The sequence below is a fragment of the Panthera tigris genome, chromosome F2 (genome assembly GCF_018350195.1).
Source record: "Panthera tigris isolate Pti1 chromosome F2, P.tigris_Pti1_mat1.1, whole genome shotgun sequence".
NCBI classification, from domain to species: domain Eukaryota; kingdom Metazoa; phylum Chordata; class Mammalia; order Carnivora; family Felidae; genus Panthera; species Panthera tigris.
In genome coordinates this window covers 28,855,067-28,879,298 of record NC_056676.1, presented here as the reverse complement: position 1 = coordinate 28,879,298, position 24,232 = coordinate 28,855,067, and the positions used below count along the sequence as shown (strand labels likewise).

The window sequence follows — 24,232 nt, the reverse complement described above, 5'->3', positions numbered from 1 at the left end:
CTACAAAAGATTTTTTTCCTCTTGCAGTAAGAAAGAAGGAGAATAATGACATTTTCATAAGGCAGTATTTCCTAAAATTCTAATGTGGTTTCTACTCTGAGGGCTGACATTTGTAAAAGAAAGCCAAAATGATTCACTTTAGGAATTGAAGCCCCCTTCTCATCTGGGGACCCGTCCCTGCCCTGCCTCCTTTGCCTCTCTCTCTCATGCATACCAGGCACACAAGCCCTACCTTGTCTCCACTGAGTTCTACCCTTTTTCCCCTCCACTGGCCTCTAATTCCCTCATCTGTCATGCACCATCAGTCTGACTAAAATTTCTTTGAAAAATCACCAGGACACCAGGTCCCGTGGCTTCTTTGTAAGTCTGTAGCATTTGGTCTTACCTACTTTCTTTCCTCCTGTTATCCCTGTGATGTTGGTCACTTGGATTTTTCTTTGATACTTTTTGCTTTTTCAGAGCACTTGAGCCACACTACCAAAGTTCAAAACCAACCTTCACCACTTACTAGCCATGTGCCTGGGGAAGTTAGCTTTCATGTGCCTTAGTTTTCTCATCTGTAACATGGGAGTAGAGAATAAAATCTGCCCCATTGGGTTGGTGTGAAGTGCAAAGAAGAATGGCACATAAAAAGGATTTTCTGGGTTCTGCCATCGTCATAACTGTTGGTTCTGCCATCGTCACCATCACCATTATCATCATCACCACCACCACCACCACCACCATCAAAGGGCACTTCCTGCCCTTTGCAGCCTCTTTGGCTTGCTTCCTACTTTCAGGCGTTCCTACCTTTTTTCTTTCTTTTATTGGACTGCCCTTCTCTTTGGGCTTTTTCTTGACAGTCTTGAGATTCCCGCATTGATATCTTTAGCCCTAACCTTTTTCTGAGCCCCAGAGTCTAATGGTTTGCATACAGAAATCTCCTGAGCATTATAAACAAACCTGCCAAAATGAAATTCATTCTGTGTACTTCTTTTTTTTTAAATTTTTTTATTATTTATTATTTTTGAGAGAGAGAGACAGAGAGCAAGCAGGGAAGGGGCAGAGAGAGAGGGAGACACAGAATTGGAAGCAGGCTCCGGGCTCTGAGCGCTCAGGACAGAGCCTGACGCAGGGCTCGAACCCACAGACCGCGAGATCATGACCTGAGCTGTAGTCGACCGCCCAACCGACTGAGCCACCAAGGTGCCCCCATTCTGTGTACTTCTAAAGCCCCTCCTCCTTCCTTCCACTGTTACTCTTTTGTCACCATCTTAATTAATGCAGTCCCCAACTTTCACAACTCCTGCTGGGGGGAATCCAGAGTTTAGTCTGTTCCCCCCACACCCTGGTCATCCAGTTGGATTCCAGGATTTGTTGATGATCCCTTGGTGGTGTCTTGCAATATGTCTTTCCTTTTCTGTTCCCAGTGTTATTCCCTGGAACACACTCTTTGTATTAGTTTGCTCGGGCTGCTATAGCAGAATACCTCCAACAGAGTGGCTTAAACAACAGAAATTTATTTTCTCACTAGAGACTGGAAGTCTAAGATCAAGGTGCTAGCAGAGTCGATTTCTGGTGTGGGCTCCCAGATGTCTGTCTTCTTGCTGTGTCCTTACATGGCCTTTCCTCTATGCGCATATGCCTCCCTGGTGTCTTGGCTTCTTCTTATAAGGATACTATTCTTACTGGGTTAGGACCCTACCCTAGGACTTCATTTAACCTTAATTAGTTTCTTAAAGGCCCCGTATCCAAGACAACAGCCACAGCAGAGATTAGGGCTTGAACATATGACTTTTGTGTTGGGTCACAATCCAGTTCATAACACCCTTGGTGCTGCTGACGGTTTCACTGACTTCCCATCTCCCCTCTGTATCCATCTTCCTATGGAGGCAGGAATGATCTTTCCAAAGTGCAGCTCTGACCATCTCCCTCCCACTGCTGAGAACTTGAGAGGGCTCCCCATTGCTCTGACGCAGTATGAGGAGGATTACTGCTAGGAGACTTCGGGGACTTTCATTTCTCGATTCCTCACGTTCACTCATCTGGAGATGGGAGATAACATTACTACCCCCGTGTTGCTGTAAGGATGAAATGAATGCTAACGAGTAGTTGTGGTTTTATTATTGTAAAAAATTACATTCACATTCCTCAGCCTGCCGTTTGAGGTCCTCCATCACTTTGTCACTCCGAGGGCGGTCCTGTGCTCTTTTGGGGTTCCCAGACCCTCTAACAATGTGTGGGGAACCTACCCCACACGTAACACGAAACACTTCTCAAACAGCAGCAGGGTGTCCAAGAGTTCAAGCAGGCCTGACACTGCCTACCCAGAGATAGCATCACATTCCAGGGGTTAAGGGATCAGCCCTACAACACTGTCACTCCAGCCCCCCTTCAGATGCCAGGTGCTTACCTGTGCTTTGTGCTTCTGAGCTGGCCTGCTGCAGGTTGGAGGTTCCACTGACCTGCTTAGGTTTGAATAATGTGCTAGAGCAGCCTACAGAACACAGGGACACACATTTACCAGTATATTAAAGGGTACAGTAAAGGATATAAATCAACAGCTGGATGATGAGATTAGGGCGAGGTGTTCGAGAAGGGCGCCCATGCTCTCTCAGAATGTGCCATTCTCCTCAAGTCCACCGTTCACCAGCCTGGAAGCGTTCGGAGACAAGACCTTTTGGGTTCTTATGGAGGCTTCTTTGCATAATCATGATTGGCTAAGGCTGCCATTATCTGATTAAATCTCCAGCCCCTCTCGCCTCCCCAGTGATCAGGGGTGGGGTGGGGGTGGGACCGAAAGTTCTAACCCTCTGGTCACATGGTTGGTTCTTCTGGCAATCAGCCACTGCTTTGGGATGGGGTCCTAAAGTCACCTTCCTTACAAACAAGAGACACCCATTTCACCTGTATGGCTGTGTCCGCAGCGTTTTTCTGGAACTGTGGCTGAAGACCAAATACACCTGGTCACGTGAATGGCCAAATCCGCATTTCTTATATCGCACGTGCCAGCAGCCTCCATCACCTGGGGCTTGTTAGTGATGCAGCCTCTGCATTGTAATTAGATCCTCAGGCCCTTTGAATGTGATGTTCTGGCTCATCACCTGGTTCTTAACTGCTGTCCGGCTTTCTCCTGCTACAGAAAGAATACAGGCTTTGGAGGCAGACCACCTGTTTCCAGATGCCAGCTGCTTCACCTGCTAGCTTCATGTGGGTATGGATGTTTACAAAAACTCTCTGCCTTGGTTCCCATCAGGAAACAGCCCATAACACCCACCTCCCAGAGATTTTGAGACTTCCTTGAGGAAGTATGTAAAAATGGAGCATCATCTTTTGTGATTCTAAGTTGAGTTTCAGATTTAAAACTAAGTACTTTTTTGTTCTTGGCTCATGGTACTCTGTGTGTGTGTGTGCGTGCGTGTGTGTGTGCGTGTGTGTGTGTTTTGGTCAAGGTTTGCTTATGTGGCACTAGTGGGGGAAGGAAGGTGGTGTTCACTGACACCTGCCCCCCTCCATCTCCCTCCTCTCTGTCCTGACTGTGGAACAAGGTCCTCCTGGCCTTCCTCAGGAAAGATGTGACCTGCAAAGGATGCGATGGTGAGACTTTTTGTTCGGGAGAGGGTTCATGAGCTGCTGCTTCAGTGGAAGGTGGAGAGGATTCTTTCAGGTCTCAGAAGTGGCTAGGAACCAGGAGAGCCTGGGTATCTGATCTGTGACCATAAGTAAATTCTGTTGTGCTGCCTCCCCTTATATTGTCATGAGAAGGGACCTGCTCCTCTCTGCCCCAGCTCCTTCAAGGCTGCTTGATCTGATGCAGAGGTCTTCTCAGTCATTCAAAAACACTTTTTTTTTTTTGAAATCTACAGAAAGTTTGCAAGAATACGAATGGTAAAAACACCTGCATACTCTATCCGTGTTATTCATTCATTATTAATTTATTTTACCCCATCTGCTTTATCATTGTGTGTGTGTGTGTGTGTGTGTGTGTGTGTGTGTGTACATATACACTCATATAGTATTTTCTGAATCATTTGAGAGGAAGGTGCATACATCCATACATGGTCCTTTGCTGCTAAATCTTTTGGTTTGTATTTCTGAAGAGTTGGGATATTCTCTTATATAATCCCAGTACAGTTTCAACTTTGGTAAATTTGACATTGATAGAATACTTTTATCTAATCTGCCTTTTTATTCCCATTTTTGTAACTGACCCAGTAGTGTCCTTCATAGAATTTCTTTTTTCCTTTTGGTTCAAGGCCTTCGACAGATCGGATGAGGCACATTCACCTTGGGGAGGGCAATCTGCTTTACTCAGTGTCTACCGATTCAAATGTTAATCTCATCTGCAAACACCCTTGCCGATGCAACTACAGTAATGTTTAATGAAATATCTGGGCATTTTGTGGCCCAGTCAGGCTGACACACAAAGTTAAACGTCACATATGGACTCTTGGATTCTTGATTTATAATCCACTGCTCTCTTTAATTATGTCGGTGGTTAAATTGTTGTATATTTGGCCAGCTGGAGCTCCTTCCAGCTGTCTGCTGTGTTAGTGTGATTCATCCATAATGTCTAGTATCAGTGGCCTGCCCTATTATTGGATAATTACATTGCCTGTGTGCCCTTCAAGGTCCCTCTAGGTAAATTTTTGTATGTGTCATGTAGCTTTTACATCAGATTATCCCTTAAATATCTCTTCAAATTAGGGATGAGTGAAGTGCTAATAGGAAGTTAGAAACTTAATATTCTTTACAGTAATTTTTACTTGCTCTGTTTCTATTTGCAATAACATGAGTCATCTAATGGGTTATTCTTCTGTAGTATGCATTTTCCTGGCTGTACTAAATTAAGTTCTGAGCTGCCCATAGGCTCCCTCTGCAGGCACTACATTGCATAAACACTTTCCTGGGGTTGTGGGATAGATTTCTTCTGCCCATTTTCTCTTTTGATCCGTTTGTTACTCTACAGTTTTTACACAATTATGGATCATACAGTACAAACAGTTTTGGATCCTGATTTGTCTATAAAATGTCTCAAAAATATATTTCCTTATAAATCTATACATTTCTACATCATCATGTTAATGTTTGGATAATTTCCTATTAGATGAATTAAATTTAGCATTTAAATAACTTCATTTTAGTAGGCATTTGTATTTATATTTTCCCCATTTTATTTTTTTAAATTTTGTTTAATCTTTACTTATTTTTGAGAGAGAGACAGCATGTGTGCAGGGGAAGAACAGAGAGAGGGAGACACAGAATCCCAAGCAGGCTCTGGGCTCAGAGCTGTCAGGACAGAGCCTGACATGGGGCTTGAACTCACAAACTGTGAGATCATGACCTGAGCCGAAGTCGGACGCTCAACCAACTGAGCCACCCAGGTGCCCCAATTTTTCCCCATTTTACAGAGCACTAAAATGAATATTCCTCGTGTGATACACCACTCATAGGGCTTGAACATAGAGCTTTTGTGTTGGGACACAATTCAGTTCATAACACCCTTGAGTGCTGACCACTCATATGTGACTTATTAAGCTGAGCTTGACTAGTGGGTAGGAATTTGCCAGGTAAAAATATAGAGAAAAGACATTCCAGTTTGAGAAAATTGCCTAATTCCAGTTTAGGATGTTTTCAAGAAACCGGAAAATCAAGTTTGGCTGATCCACGGTGGAGCAATAGTGAGAAATGGTTGGAAAGTAGGTATTGTGGGAGTCTTTCCAATTTTAACCACAAGTGAAGCGGAACAGAAATTTACTTGTTTGATGGGAATTCCAGGGTAGCTGGATCAAGGGGTTCAGATGCTGGTGCTCCATCCCTTACTGGTTTCGTTTCTCCTGTCATCTCGTCCCAGTCTCAGCACTCGTTCTCTTGCCTCTAGGCAGGAGGAGAGAAGAACCTGACCCTCCCAATAGATATCCAACAGCTCGGGTCACAGGAATTGTCACTTCCCCCAGTATTCATTGAGTGTGAGGGAAGGCCTGTAGTTGGCACTGTTTGGGTCAGCTGTCTACCCCTAGCGCAGTCCCTGTAAACAAGGGGCCAGGGTATCCGGGTGGACCAGATCTGAAGCACAAGCCCATGCCTAAGACCAGGGAGTAGGTGGGAATTATGGCAGACCGTCCCCCAGGGAGCAGGGGAGCACGAGACATGAAATTCCTCGAGGAAAAGAGAGTGTTTAAATAGACAGCACTGCAGACCTGGACAGTCATGGCAGGTCTTTACCAGAACATTCTAGGTCAGTCTGAAAGTAGGGTGTGGTCGGTGAGAGGGGGAAAAGAGGGAAAGGATGAAGAAAGCATACAATACGAGTTGGACGAACAGCTCCTGGTAGTGTTTCCTTCTATAGAGCAGGAGTGCTTGGAAGTGATTCCTGTGAGGTCAGGCCTAGGTGAGTCAGGATGGCACATTTAGAGTCAGGAATAGGATAAGGAAAAGCAGGGAATTCAGTCGTAGGCTTGTTGATTTTGAAGTGCTTCTGGAATTCCCAGTGGAAAGGTCCAGCAGGACAGAATCACATCTTACCTGGTTTTTCCTTCCTTGGGCTGTGCCAGTAGACTCCTTCAGAGTGCCCTCCCGGTAGCCTCTACTGACAGTGCATCCTATTTGCCATTTCGGGTGTCATCTTTATAAAGCTTCTTATCCTCCCTCCACCTGGCTCAGACACCCTCAGAGGGGTTTTTTTTTTTTTTTTTTTTTTTGCGAGCTATATTAAGTATAGAAGTTTGTCACTCAAGGTCTTTAATGGTTTGTCCTCAGGCTACATTTCCAGTTTTTATATCTTACAGCTCCCTTCTACTTGGTACATGAATCTTGAGTCAACTGAATTTTTGCCATTCCGTTCACATAGCCCATGCTTTTCCCACCTCTGGTCTTCCATTCTCACTTTTCTTACCTGCTAGCATGTCTTGACTAGGATCTGACTGGAGAGCTACGGCTGGCTCAGAGAGACATGCTGTTACCCCAAGATGGCACCTAAGCAGGTAGCATAGAGATTTCAGACGTCAGTTAAATGCTAAATCCTCCTGTTTTAGAAATAAGGTTTCCAGTGTCAGCATGAGCCGTTATTTGATTTCTTCATTTCACACTGGTTAGAGCCAGCACTTTAGGGTAGGCATCACAATAGAGAACTCAGCGCCTCCCCTGAAGGGGAGGACAGGGAGGCACAGGGGGGCTGGGAAGGGGGACTGTCACACTGTGTGCTGCTGTTGCAGTGCGTGCTGGGGGGTGAGGAGGGTACAGAAAGTGGGAGAGCTTCTGAGGAAAGGTAGCATTTCTGTCTGAGTCTTGAAGGATGAATGACTTCAGCAAGCAGAAAAAAGGCAGCATTTCAGGCAGAGGATGTAACATGGATGTCTGCACTGAAGGCCAAGGACGTGGGATTTTGGAGGGATGGTGAGCAGTGTGGAGGTGGCCATAGTTTGCATTGTATGTGTGTCAGTATTAAATATCTTGTGCCTTAGTTTGGACTGCTGTAATAAATTATTATAGACTGAGTGGCTTATCTCAACAGACATTTATTTCTCATGGTTCTGGAGGCTGGGAAGTTCAAGATCAAGGTGCCAGTTGATTAGATTCCTGGTGAGAGCCCTTTTCCTGGTTGCCACATGCTGTCCTCTTGTGTCCTCACATGGTGGTGAGAGAGAGCTAGAGCTAGCTCTCTTCTTACAATGACACTTACTCCATCCAGAGGTGCCATCTTCCTGGCCTCATCTGAATCCAGTCACCTCCCAAAGGTCCCAGCTCCTACCACCATCACATTGAGTGAGGGGTTCAGCATATGGATTTTCAGCCCGTAACACTTTATAATACTTGTGGCTCTAGGAGGAAGAGCAAGTATTGAGAGGGAGAACTGTTTTTTCTACCAGTTATTTAGTGGCCAAATGCAGAGAGTATTGAGAGGGCCAGGGACCTCATCAACCACATCGAGAGGGCCAGGGACCCCATCAACTACACTCTAATCCAGGGGCATGATGCCCATCCCATTGAGGTAAGAGATACCTTGGATTTCAAGAAACCAGACAATTCATTTTTTTTTTCAAAGAATAATAATAATAAAGAAGTCATTATATTTTATTTCTAAATATAGACTTGACAGCATTTATAGTTGCTCAAATTTTGCTATCTTTTAGGAAAAAAAGGCGGATTGACTTTTGTTGTTAAAAATAAGCTTTTTAAATTTGTTTTTGCGGGAGAGAGAGAGAGGGGGAGAGAGGGAAAGAGAAAATGAGAGAATGAGCGAGGGAGGGGCAGAGGGAGAATCCCAAGCAGGCTCCTCTATGTCAGAGCAGAACCCGGCTAGGGCTCAGACTCATGAACTGTGAGATCATGACCTGGGTCAAAATCAAGAGTCAGATTCTTAACTGACTGAGCCACCTACTTGCCCCCAGGGAGAGTACATTTTTATCAGGTTGATTTGCAGAGGTAGGATACTGCCTTTTTTTGTTATGTAGTGATAGACTGTTGCCCACCAAAGAGAAGGGTTGCCTTTATATTTACCTCTTTAATAGTAGATGAGCCATTCATGGAAAGTTCTAGAGCTATCACTTGAGCAAAAGCCTTGGTTAACATAGAAGGAATCTGCTAATAGACTTGTGTCAAAGAAAATGAATTTGGTGACTAAGACGTTTTGCTTACAAGGTAGCTGACACCCAGTCACTCTGCAGGGCATGCTGTACAAATGGAAATAGGTTTTTCCTGCAATTTGCACACAGGTTTATTGTAGCACCTGCAGGCACATGGCTTAAACAGAGAAGGTGCAGGAATATCTGGGAGCTTTACCTTCAGAGCGGATTCTTCTCTTTGCAGTATATGTAACTAAAACACCCATCTTTCCAGAAAAGGAAAAGAAAGGGAAAGAAAGAGAAAAGGAGGGGCGGGTGGGAGGACAGACACATTTTTGTTACACTAAGCCAGACATTACTTTAGATAAAGTAATAATGGAAATACAGCTTTATTTCTATACCAAGTTATACTTAGAAAGCTGATCACTAAACCGGGAAGCTTGGCTTTCAGAACTCTGCTGTAATCCAGGGTGGAAAAAACTATCACCCAGATGGCATTTGTAGGAGATTACTGCCTGGTAATCCTTCCTTGTCCTAGAAGATTAAGTCTGGCCTGGTGGTAGTGGTGGTCAGCTGACTGGTGTAAAAAAAAAAAAAATGTAGTTTCTTGTAACTGTGCCAGCGTCTGATGTTTGCTTGAACTGTTTGTACATCTGGGAGATACTGCAAAACCTGGCCCTCCTTTGTTTACCCAAGAAAGCTCCGCTCCCCTGTGCTGGTTGTTTCTTTGTTGACTGAAATTAACAGCAGGTGGTGAAGAGCCCTAAGGTTGCTTGAGATAAGTCATTTATTAAACAGGCCTGCTTGTCCTGAGGGTGTGAGGGTTTTGAGAAAGAAATGCCACACCTGGGCCAGGAAGCCAGGCTCTTCAAGCCCTGGGGTTGATTTCTTCAGCAAGGTTGCACATGGCGATGTGACCAGAGCCACACTCACCTGAAGCATATGAGACGGTCATAAAACCATGCGTTCTGCCTTTGTCTGGAACGGACTGTAGAGAGATGGATTTTTATGAAGACTACCAGTCCCCGTTTGACTTTGACACAGGAGTGAACAAAAACTATCTCTACTTGTCTCCTAGTGGAAACTCGTCTCCATCCGGATCACCTACTCTGCAGAAGTCTGGTAACTATTAATTTTCCAAAGTTAAACGTGCTGTCATTAAACCTGGACACAACTTGAGGTTTGCTTGGTTTGCTTGGCTTTAAAATTATTAGGATAAAGATGTACCACGGCATTGCTGTGTTGAAACTAAGTTAACAAATCTGTGGTAGATTTCATGCAGCGCTAGATGGCTCATTAAATATTTAGAATATATTTATTTATATGTAAAGTAGGAACTTTGACTTTAAAGGTCATACTATTTATATGAACATTCGAGTTCTTCTGATCACAGTGAGTTCATTTAGGTGATAAGTAACAAAAAAGGGAGAATCTGAAGGTTTTTGCTTGTGGTCATCTGTATCTAAATTATGAGGATGCACCCTGATTTTGTCTTTGTTAAGATGAGGCTTAAGACTACATTTCAGGTCCTGTTAGTGGCTGTCCTGGATTTTGTTCCGGAATACTGAGAGCAACATACAGAAATACCTAGGCAAGAGATTTTTTTTTTTTTTTTTTTTTAAGAATTCACTCTTGTTGTACCTTTGGAAGCAGTCACTCCTTGACATGTGCCCGTATGACATTGATTTGAAAGCCAGGTACTGGCAGGGAGAATCTTAGTTTATCAGCCCAAGGCTGGACGCAGCCCTACCACACCGTCCAGGTCACTTCTCTCATTTTGCAGCTAAAGTTTAGACATCACTGAACGACCTTTTCTGTAAAACTAACTCGCCAGAGAAGTGAGCAGATTTTCCTAGAAAGTTAATTTTTTTCCTTATTAATGAAGACAACGTCATACTTTGCCCTTTGTAAGCCTAAGAAGTGGGTAGTTGAGAACGAAGTGGTAAAGGGTACAGCAGGAAACCTAGTTGTAAGTATTTTGAGTTGTATAGTTGCTAACAGCAGAGCACGTGCTGAAACGACATTCCTCTGTTGGTTGCAGCCATGGCGACCTGTGGGGTGTAGTTTGGATTTCCAGGAAGGGAAATGTTGAAGATAATAGGTTAACGCTGGTTTCTGGAAGTTGGAGACTGGGAGGCAGCTGTTCGACGTCTGCCGGGGGTGTCAGATTGCCCGGAAGCCCTCTCTCCCGCTCCGTTTCCCCTACCCCTGTGGCCAACCTTGGACCTTTGCAGTCAGTATAGGAGATCCTAGCCCCTAAGAGGATGGCATCGTCCATCCTAACCTCTAAATCCTACTACAGAAAATGCTTCAAGAGCAGCACAGAGTAGGAAGTTCAAGCTCCATGACAGAGTAAAGCCCAAGCGACAGAGGGCTATGGGGAGTCAGGACTGTAGTTACGTGACTTCAAGTAGATCTTGGCGATCGGTATGCATGGGTTTGAGATTCCTGGGAGGATTTACCCGGCATGTTTTAGTTCTTTTCTCTCCTGGCATCTTTTACCTCCTTTCACTTTCCCCAGTTGCAGTAATTGCTGCCTTTGGATATTTGCTGTTAAAAATAAAGCAGTTAGGAACACTGAATATGTGTCTCGGCAAATTTCAAACAATTGTCTTCCCAATTCTTAGTTGCCGTCTATAGGAGTCTGGGCTCATGATATTAAAAACAAAATTATATATGAAAAGAAAAGACAAGTGAACAACAAAAACTAAAAACAAACTCATGTACCCACTAGTGCTCAAGTTTAGTAGTTTTCTTTAATTGGAAAAAAGGAGGGGGAGAAAGCATTAAAACAAACAGAAACCACCCTAAGCAGTCATTTAGTAAGAACATGGTGATTCTAAAATAACCACGTAAAAGAGGATCTAGAACAGTAATCAGTAGTCTCTGTGCCCTGGACCCCTCAGGGCACAAGAAGCCTGCAAATCTGTTTGAACATCAAGCATGAGGCATAGATGGAAAGAATACTATGTCTTGGGTGCATTTGTACTCTTTGTATTTCTATGCAGGAGCTTTTAGGAAAGATACATTATAAATACATTTAAAAGTTCACGTGACTTTTGGTCACTCTGCATTTTCCTTTCTTTCTTTCTCTCTTTCTTTCTTTCTTTCTTTCTTTCTTTCTTTCTTTCTTTCTTTCTTTCTTCCTTTCTTTCTTTCTTTTTGTTTCTTTTTTGAGAGAAAGTGCCAGTGGGGGACTGGCAGAGAGAGAGGGTGAGAGAGAAAATCCCAAGCAGGTTCCATGCTGTGTGTGCAGAGCCCGACGTGGGGCTCCACCTCCTGAACCCTGAGATCATGACCTGAGCTGAAACCAAGAGTGGGACGCTTAACTGACTGCGCCCCCCAGGCACCTCATACTGTGCATTTTCTTAATCAGCAAACAAGTAGTGCACAAAAGGGACTGATGGTAAAAGGAATCCTACTCAGAAAGGTTGGGAACGCTGATCTGAAAAACATATTCTTTGATATTTATCCAAGCCATGATGGGGCAAGTGAGAAAGTAATGAGATTTCATCTATGGGCAGAATGTTCCTAAGAAGCAGTCTGGGTGGGGGATAGGATGAGGGCCGGTGGCTGGAACAAAGAGAGAGAGGTCTTTTATTAGGGATGTTTAAACTCTGATACAACCAACCCACATTCAGAACATCTTATACTTCTTGACCTACAAACCTTGTAAATACAAATATCAATAACTAAAGCAGAACTCTGTGAAAACAGAACTTTACTGTTTGTGATATCCTCTGATATTTTATACTATTCCATTTCTTATTTTTAAAATATTCATTTGGTACTGCTCAATGGATTTCACAGCCCATGGTTTGAAAAGCTGATGTGTAATTTTCAGAATCTGGATCTAAGTTCCTCTAGGGATGTTAGCCTCTTTGGATCACTGTTCTTCCCTAGCACCTGAAATAGTCCTTGACATCTGTGGCTCAACAAATATTTGATGAATGAATGAGTGAGTGAGTGAGTGAGTGAATCAAATGAAACTGTCAGGGACTAGTTCACACTCTAGCTCATTTTCCAGATGTGAACATTGAGGCCAAGAGAGGTGTTGGGACCCACATTGGGACTCACATTCATCCCTCAGTCCTCAAGCCAATGTTTTTGTTGTTTCTTTTTTGTTTGTTTTTGTTGTTGTTTTATCACACCATCTTGGCCTCTTTGGTGACAGATATTATAGAACAGGTTAATCATTCAAGGTGTGTAGGGGCACCTGGGTGGCTCAGTCGGTTAAGCGTCTGACTCTTGATTTCGGCTCAGGTCATGATCTCAAGGTTCATGAGTTTGAACCCCGCATTGGGCAATTTGATGACAGTGCAGAGCCTGCTTGGATTCTCTCTCTCCCTCTCTCTTTGTCTCTCCCCTGCTTGCACACTATCTCTATCTCAAAAAAGAGAATTAAGAGAATTAAGGGGCACCTAGGTGGCTCAGTCATTTAAGCATCCAACTTCGGCTCAGGTCATGATCTCGTGGTTCCTGAGTTCAAGGCCCACGATGGGCTCTGTGCTGACAGCTCAGAGCCTGGAGCCTGCTTCGGATTCTCTGTCTCCCTCTCTCTCTGCCCCTCCTCCACTCGCACTCTCTCTCTCTCAAAAGTAAATAAACATTAAAAAAGAAAAGAAAAGAAAAAAAATCATTTAAGGTGTAGTCTTTCCTGCCACCACAGGCTTTACCATGGGGGTATTTTGTTGATTATTTATGTGCTGCGTGGACTTGTACATTCCATTCTGTCTTTGCACTTGCTGGTCAGCACAGCCATCTCTCAGCCAGCGTCCTTTGTTGCATTTTCAGTGAATACCTACAGAGATAATTTCCCTTGTGCTATTTATGTAGAGTCATTCTTCCTCTTAAAAATTTCCTAATGTACAGAATGATGCAGCCCTGTTGTAGAAGACATCTGTGGTTATTTCTAGTGAGTTCGGGAAATAGGATCAGGAGCCATTGAAAAATCTGAGCTTTTGGTTACATCGCTGTCAATTGAACCTGTAAAAACACTGAAAAAACATCAGATTCCTTAGCTCAGAGTTGTTTTCATTCTGTTTCGTTACCTTTTTGGTTTCTACTTGTATCATCTTTCTTTTTAGGGAAAAGGTTATTGTTACTTCTTGAGAGTTTTTCAAAATTAATTGTGACGGTCTTAAATGGCAAATACTATATGATTTACACAATAAAAATGAGAGCACAGTTGAAGTTTCGGAGAACTTCCTTGTTCCTACAGAGGAAACTTAAGAATGAAAGTGACTTCCTCCCTGGGGATCCCCAAATCTCTCCATGGCTGACTTTTGTGGAGTGCCCTAGTTACTCATGTTACACTTGATTGGGATTGAGAGGTCAGATGGTTCTCAAGTAATCCACTGAAGATCCACCCCCTGCCTTTGTTTTTTTTTTTTGTTTTTTTTTGTTTTTTTTTTTAGATGAAAGAGATTCAGAGGTCAGTTTAGGAATTTCTGGAGGAGGAGGGTAAAGCATTTGAATATACTGATGTGTTCTACCTTTGTGATCTTTCCTTCCTCCTCTGTTCTTTCTGTGAAGTTTTGGGAGGGTGACCTTTTTGAGTAGGAAGTTGGCCGCTGATCAGGGCCCTGCTTTCAGAGGTGAGTCTTGGGAGCATCTGGGCGCCAGCTCTCTTTTCCTTCTTGGCCTTTGAACTGCCCACCCCCCTCCCCCTTCTCTTCAGTTAAGGTTCTGGGTCTTACCCCAAGTGCAGTGGGTCAGGTTTCCTAAGCCTTTTGTTCCTTGCTGCCTTGATGACAAGTACTCGACTCATTTTTCTCTCCTACTCTGTTGTACTGTTATCACCACGGGCAAATATGGGAGAATTATAGCCTTAGAAATAGGAAGTTTTCATGGCTTGTGCTACTGAATCTCTTTTCTTCTGAAGAAAATCTGTGTCAAATAGCAGGAGTCAGGTACTCTCTTGCCGTAAGTCACTGGTTTTCAACCTGGGGCAGTTTTGCCTCCTGCAGGCATCTGGCCACAACTAGAGCCAATTTTGAGATGATTTTGGTTGTTACAACTGCATGTGGCTGTGGGGAGGGACTGCCACTGACATCCAGTGGGTAGATGCCTGCATGCCACGTGGATGATGCACAGGACGACCCTGCCACAAAGAATTGTCCCGCTCAAAATGCCCCTTGTGCCGCCATTGAGAAGCCCTGTTAAGTAGATCCTTTGTTTTTAGGGTCTCCTAAAAGAGAGAAAGGGTCTTGCTTGTTTAGCGTCTCACTTCATTGTGGGGACCTCCACATATTCCTCCCACCTCCGCTGGGATTTTGTTCCATTTGGAAACCAAGAAGGCCCAGAGAGTGGTACCCCCAAGCTCAGACTTTTAAGAGGAAAAATACGTTTACCTTGTGATTTTTTTTTTTTTCTTTTTGGATATTACCACTAAAGGCATTTCAAACTGTATGTTGTATCTCTTTTTGTATCTCTGGGTTTAAAAAAAAAGAACACATATTTCCTTTTGCTTGTGCTTAAGTAAAACAACACTTAGGGACTTAAGTTTCTTTCTCTCTCTCTCTCTCTCTTTCTTTCTTTCTTTCTTTCGACGTCATAATGGAAAGTATGTATTTTAAATATTTCTACAAACAGATATTTGGGTCCAAAAAATGTAGTGCAATCATGCTGAAAAGCAGACCAAATATCTAATATTATAAACTGTAAAAGAGACAAGGAATAGTATTTGTACCCTATTTAAACAGAATTGCAAAAATATGTGGACCGAACACCCAAGGAAGCGAGGTTATCGCAGCGTGAGGTGGCGATGCTGGGGCGGGACCTGCCTCAGCCTGGGAAGGCCCGAGTTGCTGTTTCAGACTGTTACCTGGAGAGGACCAGGGAATGGAGAAGGGAAGGTTGGTCTGCCTCTGAGCTTCTCCGTGAAGTTTAATCTCTTACTTCCCTTTGCCCATGCTTGGACAACAGCTCTGTAAAATACTACACTTTTAAAAGGCCAAATTCCCTACCTTGTCTTGAACGATTTTGACACTCACTTGCCGGAAGGCAGTGTTAGGCCAAATGGGTTCTCATGGTTCCTTCCAGTTCCTAAGTGCTATAGCTTAATTTTTTTTTTTTTTTAAATGTATAGTTTATTTTGAGAGAGAGAGAGAGAGCGAGAGAGAGAGCACATGTGCAAGTTAGGGAGGGGCACAGGGAAAGAGATTTAAGTTTCCTATTCCTACCCTGGTCCTAAAGCCATGGTTGCCTCTGAAGATTGTGTAAGAGAGGTATATACAGTTTTATTTCCTAGAGAAGCTTCTAGGGCTCCATTATACTCTAACAACTTCTCTCTTGAGTAGGCGGTGTTAACTAAATAGCACATTATCTTAGACTCCTCCTCTGCAGCTTTTTCCCTCCTAACTGAATATCTTGGGAGCAGCTGACATCATATCCCTCCTCCTGTAATACCACTCGTGTCCCACGTGTATAGCCGCGGTGTGTGTGGCTGTGAATGTGCTTTGTAACATGAAGGTATATGACCTGCTCCAAATGTAACAGTCTTTGTATAGATTATATATGAGACAGAAGTTGTGTTTTTCTTTAGAAAAATGACATCTTATGTCTGTTTCTGGTTTTTATTTATTTAAAAAATTTAATTTTTTTGTGTTTTCAATAGAAAACCTCTGTAGGTGAAGGCACTGAAATAAGAATGAGATACAAAATAAAAAGCTCAAGACAGAAGGTAGACAGTGAAGGGAGACTGAGTTCTTCCCTAACTCAACTGTGTACCTTCCTGTAATTAATGTATTCCAAGAGTACTACTGAGCATCTGTGTACCAGATGCGATGCTGGGCTAAAGATGCAGGATTGTAACACAGTGCTGAGGTCAAATGTTGCTCAGCCCCGAAGCCTGTGTTCTAAGTACAGTAGACATTGCATACAGAGTGTTCTACCCAGAGCAGGGCATGGGCACAGGGTCCAAAGAAAGCCTCCAAGAACAGGAGACTCTTAAAACTGATTTATTGAAATGAATGGGACTTGGAAATAAGGAGGGGGTTTCCAGAAGAGAAAATAACAGGTGCAGAGACATAAGAAAAAGAGAGCATGATTTGGAAAGAGATGGTGGAGGTTGTGGTAGAACATTGTGAATGTTGTTAATGCCACTGAGTTGTATGCTTAAAAATGGGTTAGGATGGCAGGTTTTATGTTGTATATTCTACCACAAAAAAATTAAATGGGCAAAAGTGTATGGAAGGCAGTTTATTTTACTTTTTGAGTTAATGCATTACTTACAATAAAAAGCATGTCTTTGTAGGAACCGCAGGTTGGAAGATGCAGTGACTGTGTTGGGCAGGAGATGGAGTTTGTGGGCTCCCGATTGTCAAGAGCATTGAGCTTTACTAGGAAGTGGGAAACCCTAGAAGGATTTAAGGCAAGGGAATACTATGGTCAGAGTCATACTTTACTTTAGAAGCTCACTCTGGTGGCAGGGTGGTGAATGGATTGGAGGGACAGACACCATCAGGGACCTTTAGGGTCAAGATTCTGAGCAACAAATCATGAGAGATTGAATCAAGGCAGGAGCAGTGGGTTCAGAGGGGAGGCATGAAGTAGATGCCTGGTGGGGGGAGTGAGACAAAGCCATATCTCAGAGGTAAGAAGAAAAATCCCAGGAGGGCAGATGGGGAGGTGTCACAGGAGGGAAGATTCCAGACCAAGGTTCAGTGCTGATGCCTTGGAGGTATCAAATAACATGACGATTGACAGCTGTCATTTTGAGGATGCAGAGGCGAGGCAGACACAGGTGGAAGGGGGTTGAAGAGACACGGGAAATGAGGGGACCCTGTGAGCCATGCTTCATGGAAGAGGAGAGAACACATGTAATACACGTAGCACATGGAAAAGTGGGGCAATAGCACGTCCTTACCGAACATCTAATATGTGCCCACTCTCAGTGTTCATCATCCTTTAAACTGTTCTTCCAGAAGCCTGGAGAGCTAGGTAGTAGTGCATGTTTTTAATATTCATTTATTTGTTTATTGTAAAGTTTATTTATTTTGAGAGAGAGAGTGCGGGGGAGGGGCAGAGAGAGGGAGAGACAGAATCCAAAGCAGGCTCTGTGCTGTCAGCGAGGAGGCCAACACAGGGCTCGAACTCATGAACGGTGAGATCACGACCTGAGCCGAGATCAAGAGTTGGATGCTTAATTGACTGAGCTACCCAGGCGCCCCATGTGTTGTTTTTAAAAGAGGTAATGGGTTTTTTTTGGGGGGGGGGCTCAGTCTCCTAGGGCTGCCATAACAAAGTGCCCCAAATTGAGTGACTTAAACAACAGAAATGTGTTCTGTCTCAGCTCTGGTGGCTAGAAGTCCAAAATGAAGGCGTCAGCAGGGCCATGCACCTTCTGTAGGGAAACCCTTCCTTGCCTCATCCTAGCTTCTGCTGGTTGCGGGCATTCCTTGACTTGCAGTTGTATCCCTCCAGTCCTCTTCCATGGCACATGGAGCTATCTCTGCGTCTCTGTGTGCTCCGTACGTTTCCATGATGTTCTTTCTGGGTTTCTGTGTCTAAATTTCCTTCTTATAAGGACACCAGTCATTGGATTAGGGCCCACCCTAATTCACTGTGATCTCATCTTGACTATATTTGCTGAAACTTGTTTCCAAATAAGACATTTGCAGGTGCAGGGTCTTAGGAAATGGAATGTATCCGTTTGGGGGACACAAGTCAACCTACAGCCCATCTAATTTCAAAGTTCATGCTTATCTTCTTCTACTCTTTAGAAAAAAAATCCCTGCCCCTAGTTTCCTCATCTTATTCAATAAAGTATTTTGATGAAATGATCCAAAGTTTTTTTTCAGATCTGAAATTATGTGAAAATGGCTAAAAAGTTTTCAACTGACCGTCATAGAAACTCTTGAGGGGAAGCAGTTGGTCTTAATTGGGTAAAAGGTCAAAGCTGAACTGCAGGGAGGAGAGAACCACTGCAGTGGGTGCTCCGCTGTGGGGTAGGTTGGGATGCATCCATAGCACCCGAGCAGAAAGGTACTCACCCAACCCTTCATCATGGCTTAATTTTAATTGTAGGTTCAAAGTTTGTATTTAAAAAAAGGCCTTGCTTCCTTTCGTGGTTGAAATTTTGGGGAGTATGTATCGAAGAGGTGGATATGCATCGGAAAGTAAGGAGAAACTTCATTTGAATCAATGTTTAACCAGGAAATCTGTTCAAATAAAGCATTAATAACATTTGCTCTGTTCTTGGTGCTTTTAGTATCGAGATGGAAAGATAAGGGTGTGACATCAGGGCTTTATAGTCTGGAACTAGAAACATGGTCAAGACTGGAATCTTTTTCCATTCTTCCTGTTCTTCCATACCATGCGAGCACATCACACACATTTCCACTGAAGCTAAAGACCCGAGAGCTTCGTTTTCCTCAAATTACTAATGAGTTTTCAGGAATCTGGAGTGTTGCATTTCATCTCTTCTAAGAAACCGCAAATTCTAGGATGTACTGTTAATAGTATTTGTTCATTGGGGCGCCTGGGTGGCTCAGTCAGTTCAACGTCTGACTTTGGCTCAGGTCATGATTTCGAGCCCCGTGTTGGGGTCTCTGCTGTCAGTGCACACGCTGCTTGGGATCCTCTGTCCCCCTGTCTTTCTCTGTCCCTCTCCCCGCTTCTTTACAAAATAAACATTTAAAAAAATAGTATTTGTTCATTAAAGGGAAACATTGCTGCAAGTTAAAAGACAAAAAGGCAATGCTTTAATTTTACTTAAACATGTTATGCTTATTAACACTGTTTTTTATTTAATCTGACATATATGTTGACTGTAACACTCCTGTGCATAGTAGTTAAGTAAACCAAGTTTCGGTTTTCCTGAAACATCTTCACATGCAGTAACTTACCAGAATTGCTTTTCAACTGGGAATAATCCGTGTCTTGCTTTATTTTCCTCACACAGGATGTCTGTGATGCAGACTTTCTTAAAAGAGAGGCCTGCGATTTTCTAAGTACGTGGCACCCATTTTGCAAATTTTGGAGCATATTTACAGGTGATAAACAACTTTGCCACAAGGACTGCCTAACTGGCTGGCTGTCAGTGCACTTCAAGTCCAAAGTTGTAAATGTAAAAGAAACAGTTGTGTCTTAGGATTGATGGGGCATCATCTTCCTGGTCTCTGTTCATCTTCCTTGTCACTCCCTTGGCAGTGGGCCTCTCACCTGGGCACCCAACAGTTTGCCTGTCAGTGGGCTGCAGGCTCTCCCTGCTACCTAACTCTCCAGGGGGGTGCCGGGGGAGATGGGTGGGCTGTTTGCACAACGAGAGGAATTGAGGAAGTGGCTAATGTAGAAACAACCAGATAGAACAAATTATCTCCGATTTTTGGTCATGTGGGCTCAGTGATGGTATCTGTGACTTTCAGCCTGGGATCCACATACGTTCGTGACCCTCAGTGAAGTGGAAGTCCCTGTGGAGAAGGCCCTGGCCGGGGTGCCTGGGTGGCTCAGTCGGTTAACTGTCCGACTTTGGCTCAGGTCATGATCTTGTGGTTCTTGGGTTTGAGCCCCGTGTAGGGCTCTGTGCTGACAGCTCGGAGCCTGGAGCTTGCTTCAAATTCTGTGTCTCCCTCTCTCTCTCTGCCCCTCCCCCTTCGCCACTCACACTCCATCTCTCTCAAAAATAGACACACATTAAAAAAAAAAAATTAAAAAATGAAGGACCCGGCCCTCTGCTTCCAGCATGCCCTTCGTCCCTTCTGTCACCTGCTCTCTATCCTCCCCGCTGGTTGGAGTTTCCTTAAGAAAAAGTGTAGGTGAGGGGTGCCTGGGTGATGCAGTCGATATTAAGCATCTGACTTCAGCTCAGGTCATGATTTCACGGTTAGTGAGTTCGAGCCCCACATCAGGTTCTGCATTGACAATGCAGAGCCTGCTTCGTATCTCCTGTCTCCCTCTCTCTCTGCCTCTCCCCAGCTTGCTCTCTCTCTCTCCTTCTCTCCCTCTCTCTCTCTCTCTCTCTCTCGAAAATAAATAAATAAATAAATAAATAAATAAATAAATAAATAAGTGTAGGCGGAGGAGCAAGTGTTGAGAGTCAGAAAAACCTGCATTTTAATCTCACCTGTGATTCTGGGCAAATTACTAACTGCAGAGGGCCTCAGTTTCGTAGTGTGAATAAAAAGTACTCCTTTCATCACATGTTGGTTGTAAGATGCTTTTTCAAAAAGGAGGTAACGTGAATCTCCCTGGTTGTATATTAGACCTCAATAAATATTAATCATATTTTGTCCCTCTTTACCATCTTTTAAAAACAGTTTTCCATCAGATTCTGAGGAAGGAACACTAAAATGAATGATTAAATAAGATTTTTTTGCATTACAGTTTTAAGTAACCTGTATGTTAAAATTTTGCCATTTCCCAACTTGCGTTGTGAATGAGAAGTTATTTTTTTCTCCCCAAAGGCAGACTCTGCCTCTACAATAAATATTGCACTCTTACTTAACATATGGGAAATTGGATAATATATAGAGAAACTTCTGAGGTGCCAGGTTTGGAGAAACCTTACATTTGGAACCAGAGATTGCTTTTGATCTAGTCTGCCAGGCTCTTTTCCTTCATACAGTCTTAATCATTGTTGTTTCTAGAGATCTTACAAGTCAGATCTTCAGCCCCTACTCTTCATGTGTACTTTGGACATCAATGACTTTAAGCATATGCTTAAAAATTTTTTTTTAATTATTTTTTTGAGAGAGAGAGAATGAGCAGGGGAGGGATAGGAGGAGGGGCAGAGAGAGAGGGAGACACAGAATCTGAAGCAGGCTCCAGGCTCTGAGCTTTCAGCACAGAGTCTGAAGCGGGGCTCAAACCCACAAACCATGAGCTCATGACCTGAGCTGAAGTTAGACGCTTAAACAACTGAGCCACCCAGGCACTCCTAAGCATATATTTTCAAATCAAACCCTCTAGGTTCAAATCATAACTCCATGTATTCAGGTATGTTACCACAGGCAAGTTGCTTAACCTCCGTAAGCTTCGGTTTTGTCATCTGTAAATGGTAATCCGCACATCACAGAAGTGTTGTACTTCTATTTGGACCACTTAGTTCAGATTTGGATATACGTAGAATGAAATGCACTCTATGGGGGTGTGGTTGTAGCTTATTAATAATTTTCCTAAGTCATGACTGTACTGTTTTGCCAGTGATTTTGATATCTATGTTCTTCATTTTTCATTTTTCTCCGCTGAGTTGACTATCCCAAAACAAACCTCACTTTTTTTTTTTTTAAATGTTTATTTATTTTTGAGAGAGAGAGAGAGAGAGAGAGAGAGAGAGAGAACAAGCAAGGGAGGGACAGAGAGAGGGAGACACAGAATCTGAAGCAGGCTCCAGGCTCTGGGCTGTCAGCACAGAGCCGGATGCGGGGCTCAAACTTACGAGCTGTGAGATCGTGACCTGCGCAGAAGCCAGAAGTTTTAACCCACTGAGCCACCCAGACGCCCCCAAACCTCGCCTTTAAATTTTAAGGTTGATAATTTGCTGCCACCTAGAGGCTGATATGGAAAAAGCAGAACATGTAATTACTAAATTACTTAGATTGGGAATATAAAATCTCAAAGGTCATCTTGGAGGCCTTGAGGCCAACTGTGGACAACTCTATGACCCCCTTTTCTGAGATATTTAATTTCCCTGGTAGCCTAACTAAATGCTCGAATCGTATCAGAATCCCTCTAGATTCTTTTTGGAATTGGGCAGCTGTGCATAAACCACTGTTAGTACTTACATATTAAATTTTTCTTCTTAAGCAGATTTGCAAACTAGTATTTATTAAAAAGCATGAAAGAGGCTTTGTGTTTTAAGGCATGGTTTAGAGCCAGGGTTTGGTTTTTTTTTTTGTTTTTTTTTTTTTTTTGAGTCTTGTTCTAGTTGGAGATTTGAGAAGTCTGAGCAAAAACATTAAAAATAAAGAATGTTTACAGTTAACTTTGTTACGGTTCGTACTGTATTGCCTTATATGATTGTTACCATGTAGTCCTCTTCTGTCTTCAGTCTCCTACTCTTCTGTCACATAATATGGTACAGGGGATAAATTTGCAAGCACACATGGACCCTCTTCAGTGATTTCTGACCGTACACGCCTTGCCCACAGTTGGATTTGGCTGGAGTTGGCGTGTGAGGGTTCCAATGACAGACAGCAGGGGGTGGGCCCAGTAAGGCCTGTGTGCTAAAGTACCGGGTTGAATTGTGTCTTGAAAACAGCAGGGAACCACTAACGGACTGTAAGCTGGAAAGGGGGACATGGTCAGGTTTCTATCACAGGAATGTTACTTGGGCAGTCCGAAGACATTTTAGAGGGGGCCTGTAGAAGCAGTTACTCATTGAGCTTTTCCGTCTACGGGCTGTACCTGTCACATATTGTCTGTGCATTAGAAGACTTATTCTCTGTTTGCAACTCTGGTTTTCGGTTTTTTGAATTGTTTTATTTGCAGTTTATGCCCTTAGCAGTTCTGTAAACACCGTTCCGGTGGGCACTGTTTTGGTACTGTTGTGCTAATGATTATTGCTGTTATAATTATTAAGTACCGTTAGCGGTTGATATGCAGCGGACCCTGCAACAGGTGTCTTTGTACCTTGTACACGATGTCCATACGTGCCGTGTCATTGATCCACATACTTCTCTTAGCTTTGCCATGGCGCTGGCTGCTTGTTGAACAGCGTGGTTATTCTCACCCCTTCCTTTTCCGCCTGCCTGTGAAGTCTGTCATCTGCTGCCTGGCATCTTGCTTTGGGCTGGATGCCACATTGCTGCTATGGCTGAACTAGCGCGTCTCAGAAATGGACGTGGGGGTGGTGTGGAACCGTGATTGCTTTAATCCCCAGTGGCAGAAAGAGGCGAAGAGCAGGAGGAGGAGGAGACCTTTCTCTGGTTCCCTATGCAAAAACTCTGTTGCCAGAGGAGACTAAGAAAACCCAAACCTCTGTGACTAGGGTAAAACAAGTGAGGCCAGCGGCCCCCTGCCTTAGCTGTAAAATTCAAGAGGGCACCAAAATGCCCTGTGATCAAGACAGATAATGTTAATGCAATATTCAAAAAAATTAAAATGAAATGAAGATGAACAAAATACTAACCTTTAAAATTTTTTTTAACATTTATTTATTCTTGAGAGACAGAGAGAGACAGAGCATGAGCATGGGAGGGGCAGAGAGAGAGGGAGACACAGAATCTGAAGCAGGCTCCAGGCTCTGAGCTGCCAGCACAGAGCCCGATGCAGGGCTCGAACTCACAAACTGCGAGATCATGACCTGAGCTGAAGTCAGATGCCTAACTAACTGAGCCACCCAGGTGCCCCCCAACCTTTTAAATAAAGACAAGATCAGGGGGTACCTGGGTGGCTCAGTCGGTTAAGCATCTGACTCTTGGTTCAGCTCAGGTCATGATCCAGTGATTTGTGGGTTCAAGCCCTGTGTCAGGCTGTGTGCTGACAATGTGAAGCCTGCTTGGGATTCTCTCTCTCTCTCCCTGCCCCCATTTCTCTTTGCCTCTCCCCCTCTCTCCCTCTCCCTCCCACCCCAGAATAAATAATAAACTTAAAAAAAGTTAAATGAAGACAAGATCAGAGGTGGCTCAGTCAGTTAAGTGTCTGACTTTTGATTTCTGCTCAGGTCACGATCTCACGGCTCGTCGATTAGAGCCCCACGCTGGGCTCTGTGCAAACAGTGGAGCCTGCTTGGGATTCTGTCTCCC

General features: G+C 43.6%; 1 protein-coding gene across 9 annotated transcripts in view; it reads left to right on the top strand.

Annotated features, from left to right (window-relative positions):
* TPD52 (tumor protein D52) overlaps positions 1 to 24,232 on the top strand; it is a 108,443-nt gene that overhangs the window by 61,842 nt on the left and 22,369 nt on the right. For 3 of the 9 annotated variants that reach the window (XM_042972907.1, XM_042972906.1, XM_042972909.1), the window contains one exon: positions 19,450 to 19,540. The exons of 3 other annotated variants lie outside the window; for them this stretch is intronic. In XM_042972907.1, coding sequence (XP_042828841.1) covers positions 19,450 to 19,540 — 91 coding nt within the window. Of the gene's footprint in view, positions 1 to 7,937; positions 7,970 to 9,247; positions 9,666 to 19,449; positions 19,541 to 24,232 lie in introns of those variants that run through there. 3 more of the 9 variants (XM_042972910.1, XM_042972908.1, XM_015537676.2) reach the window with 3 other exon arrangements.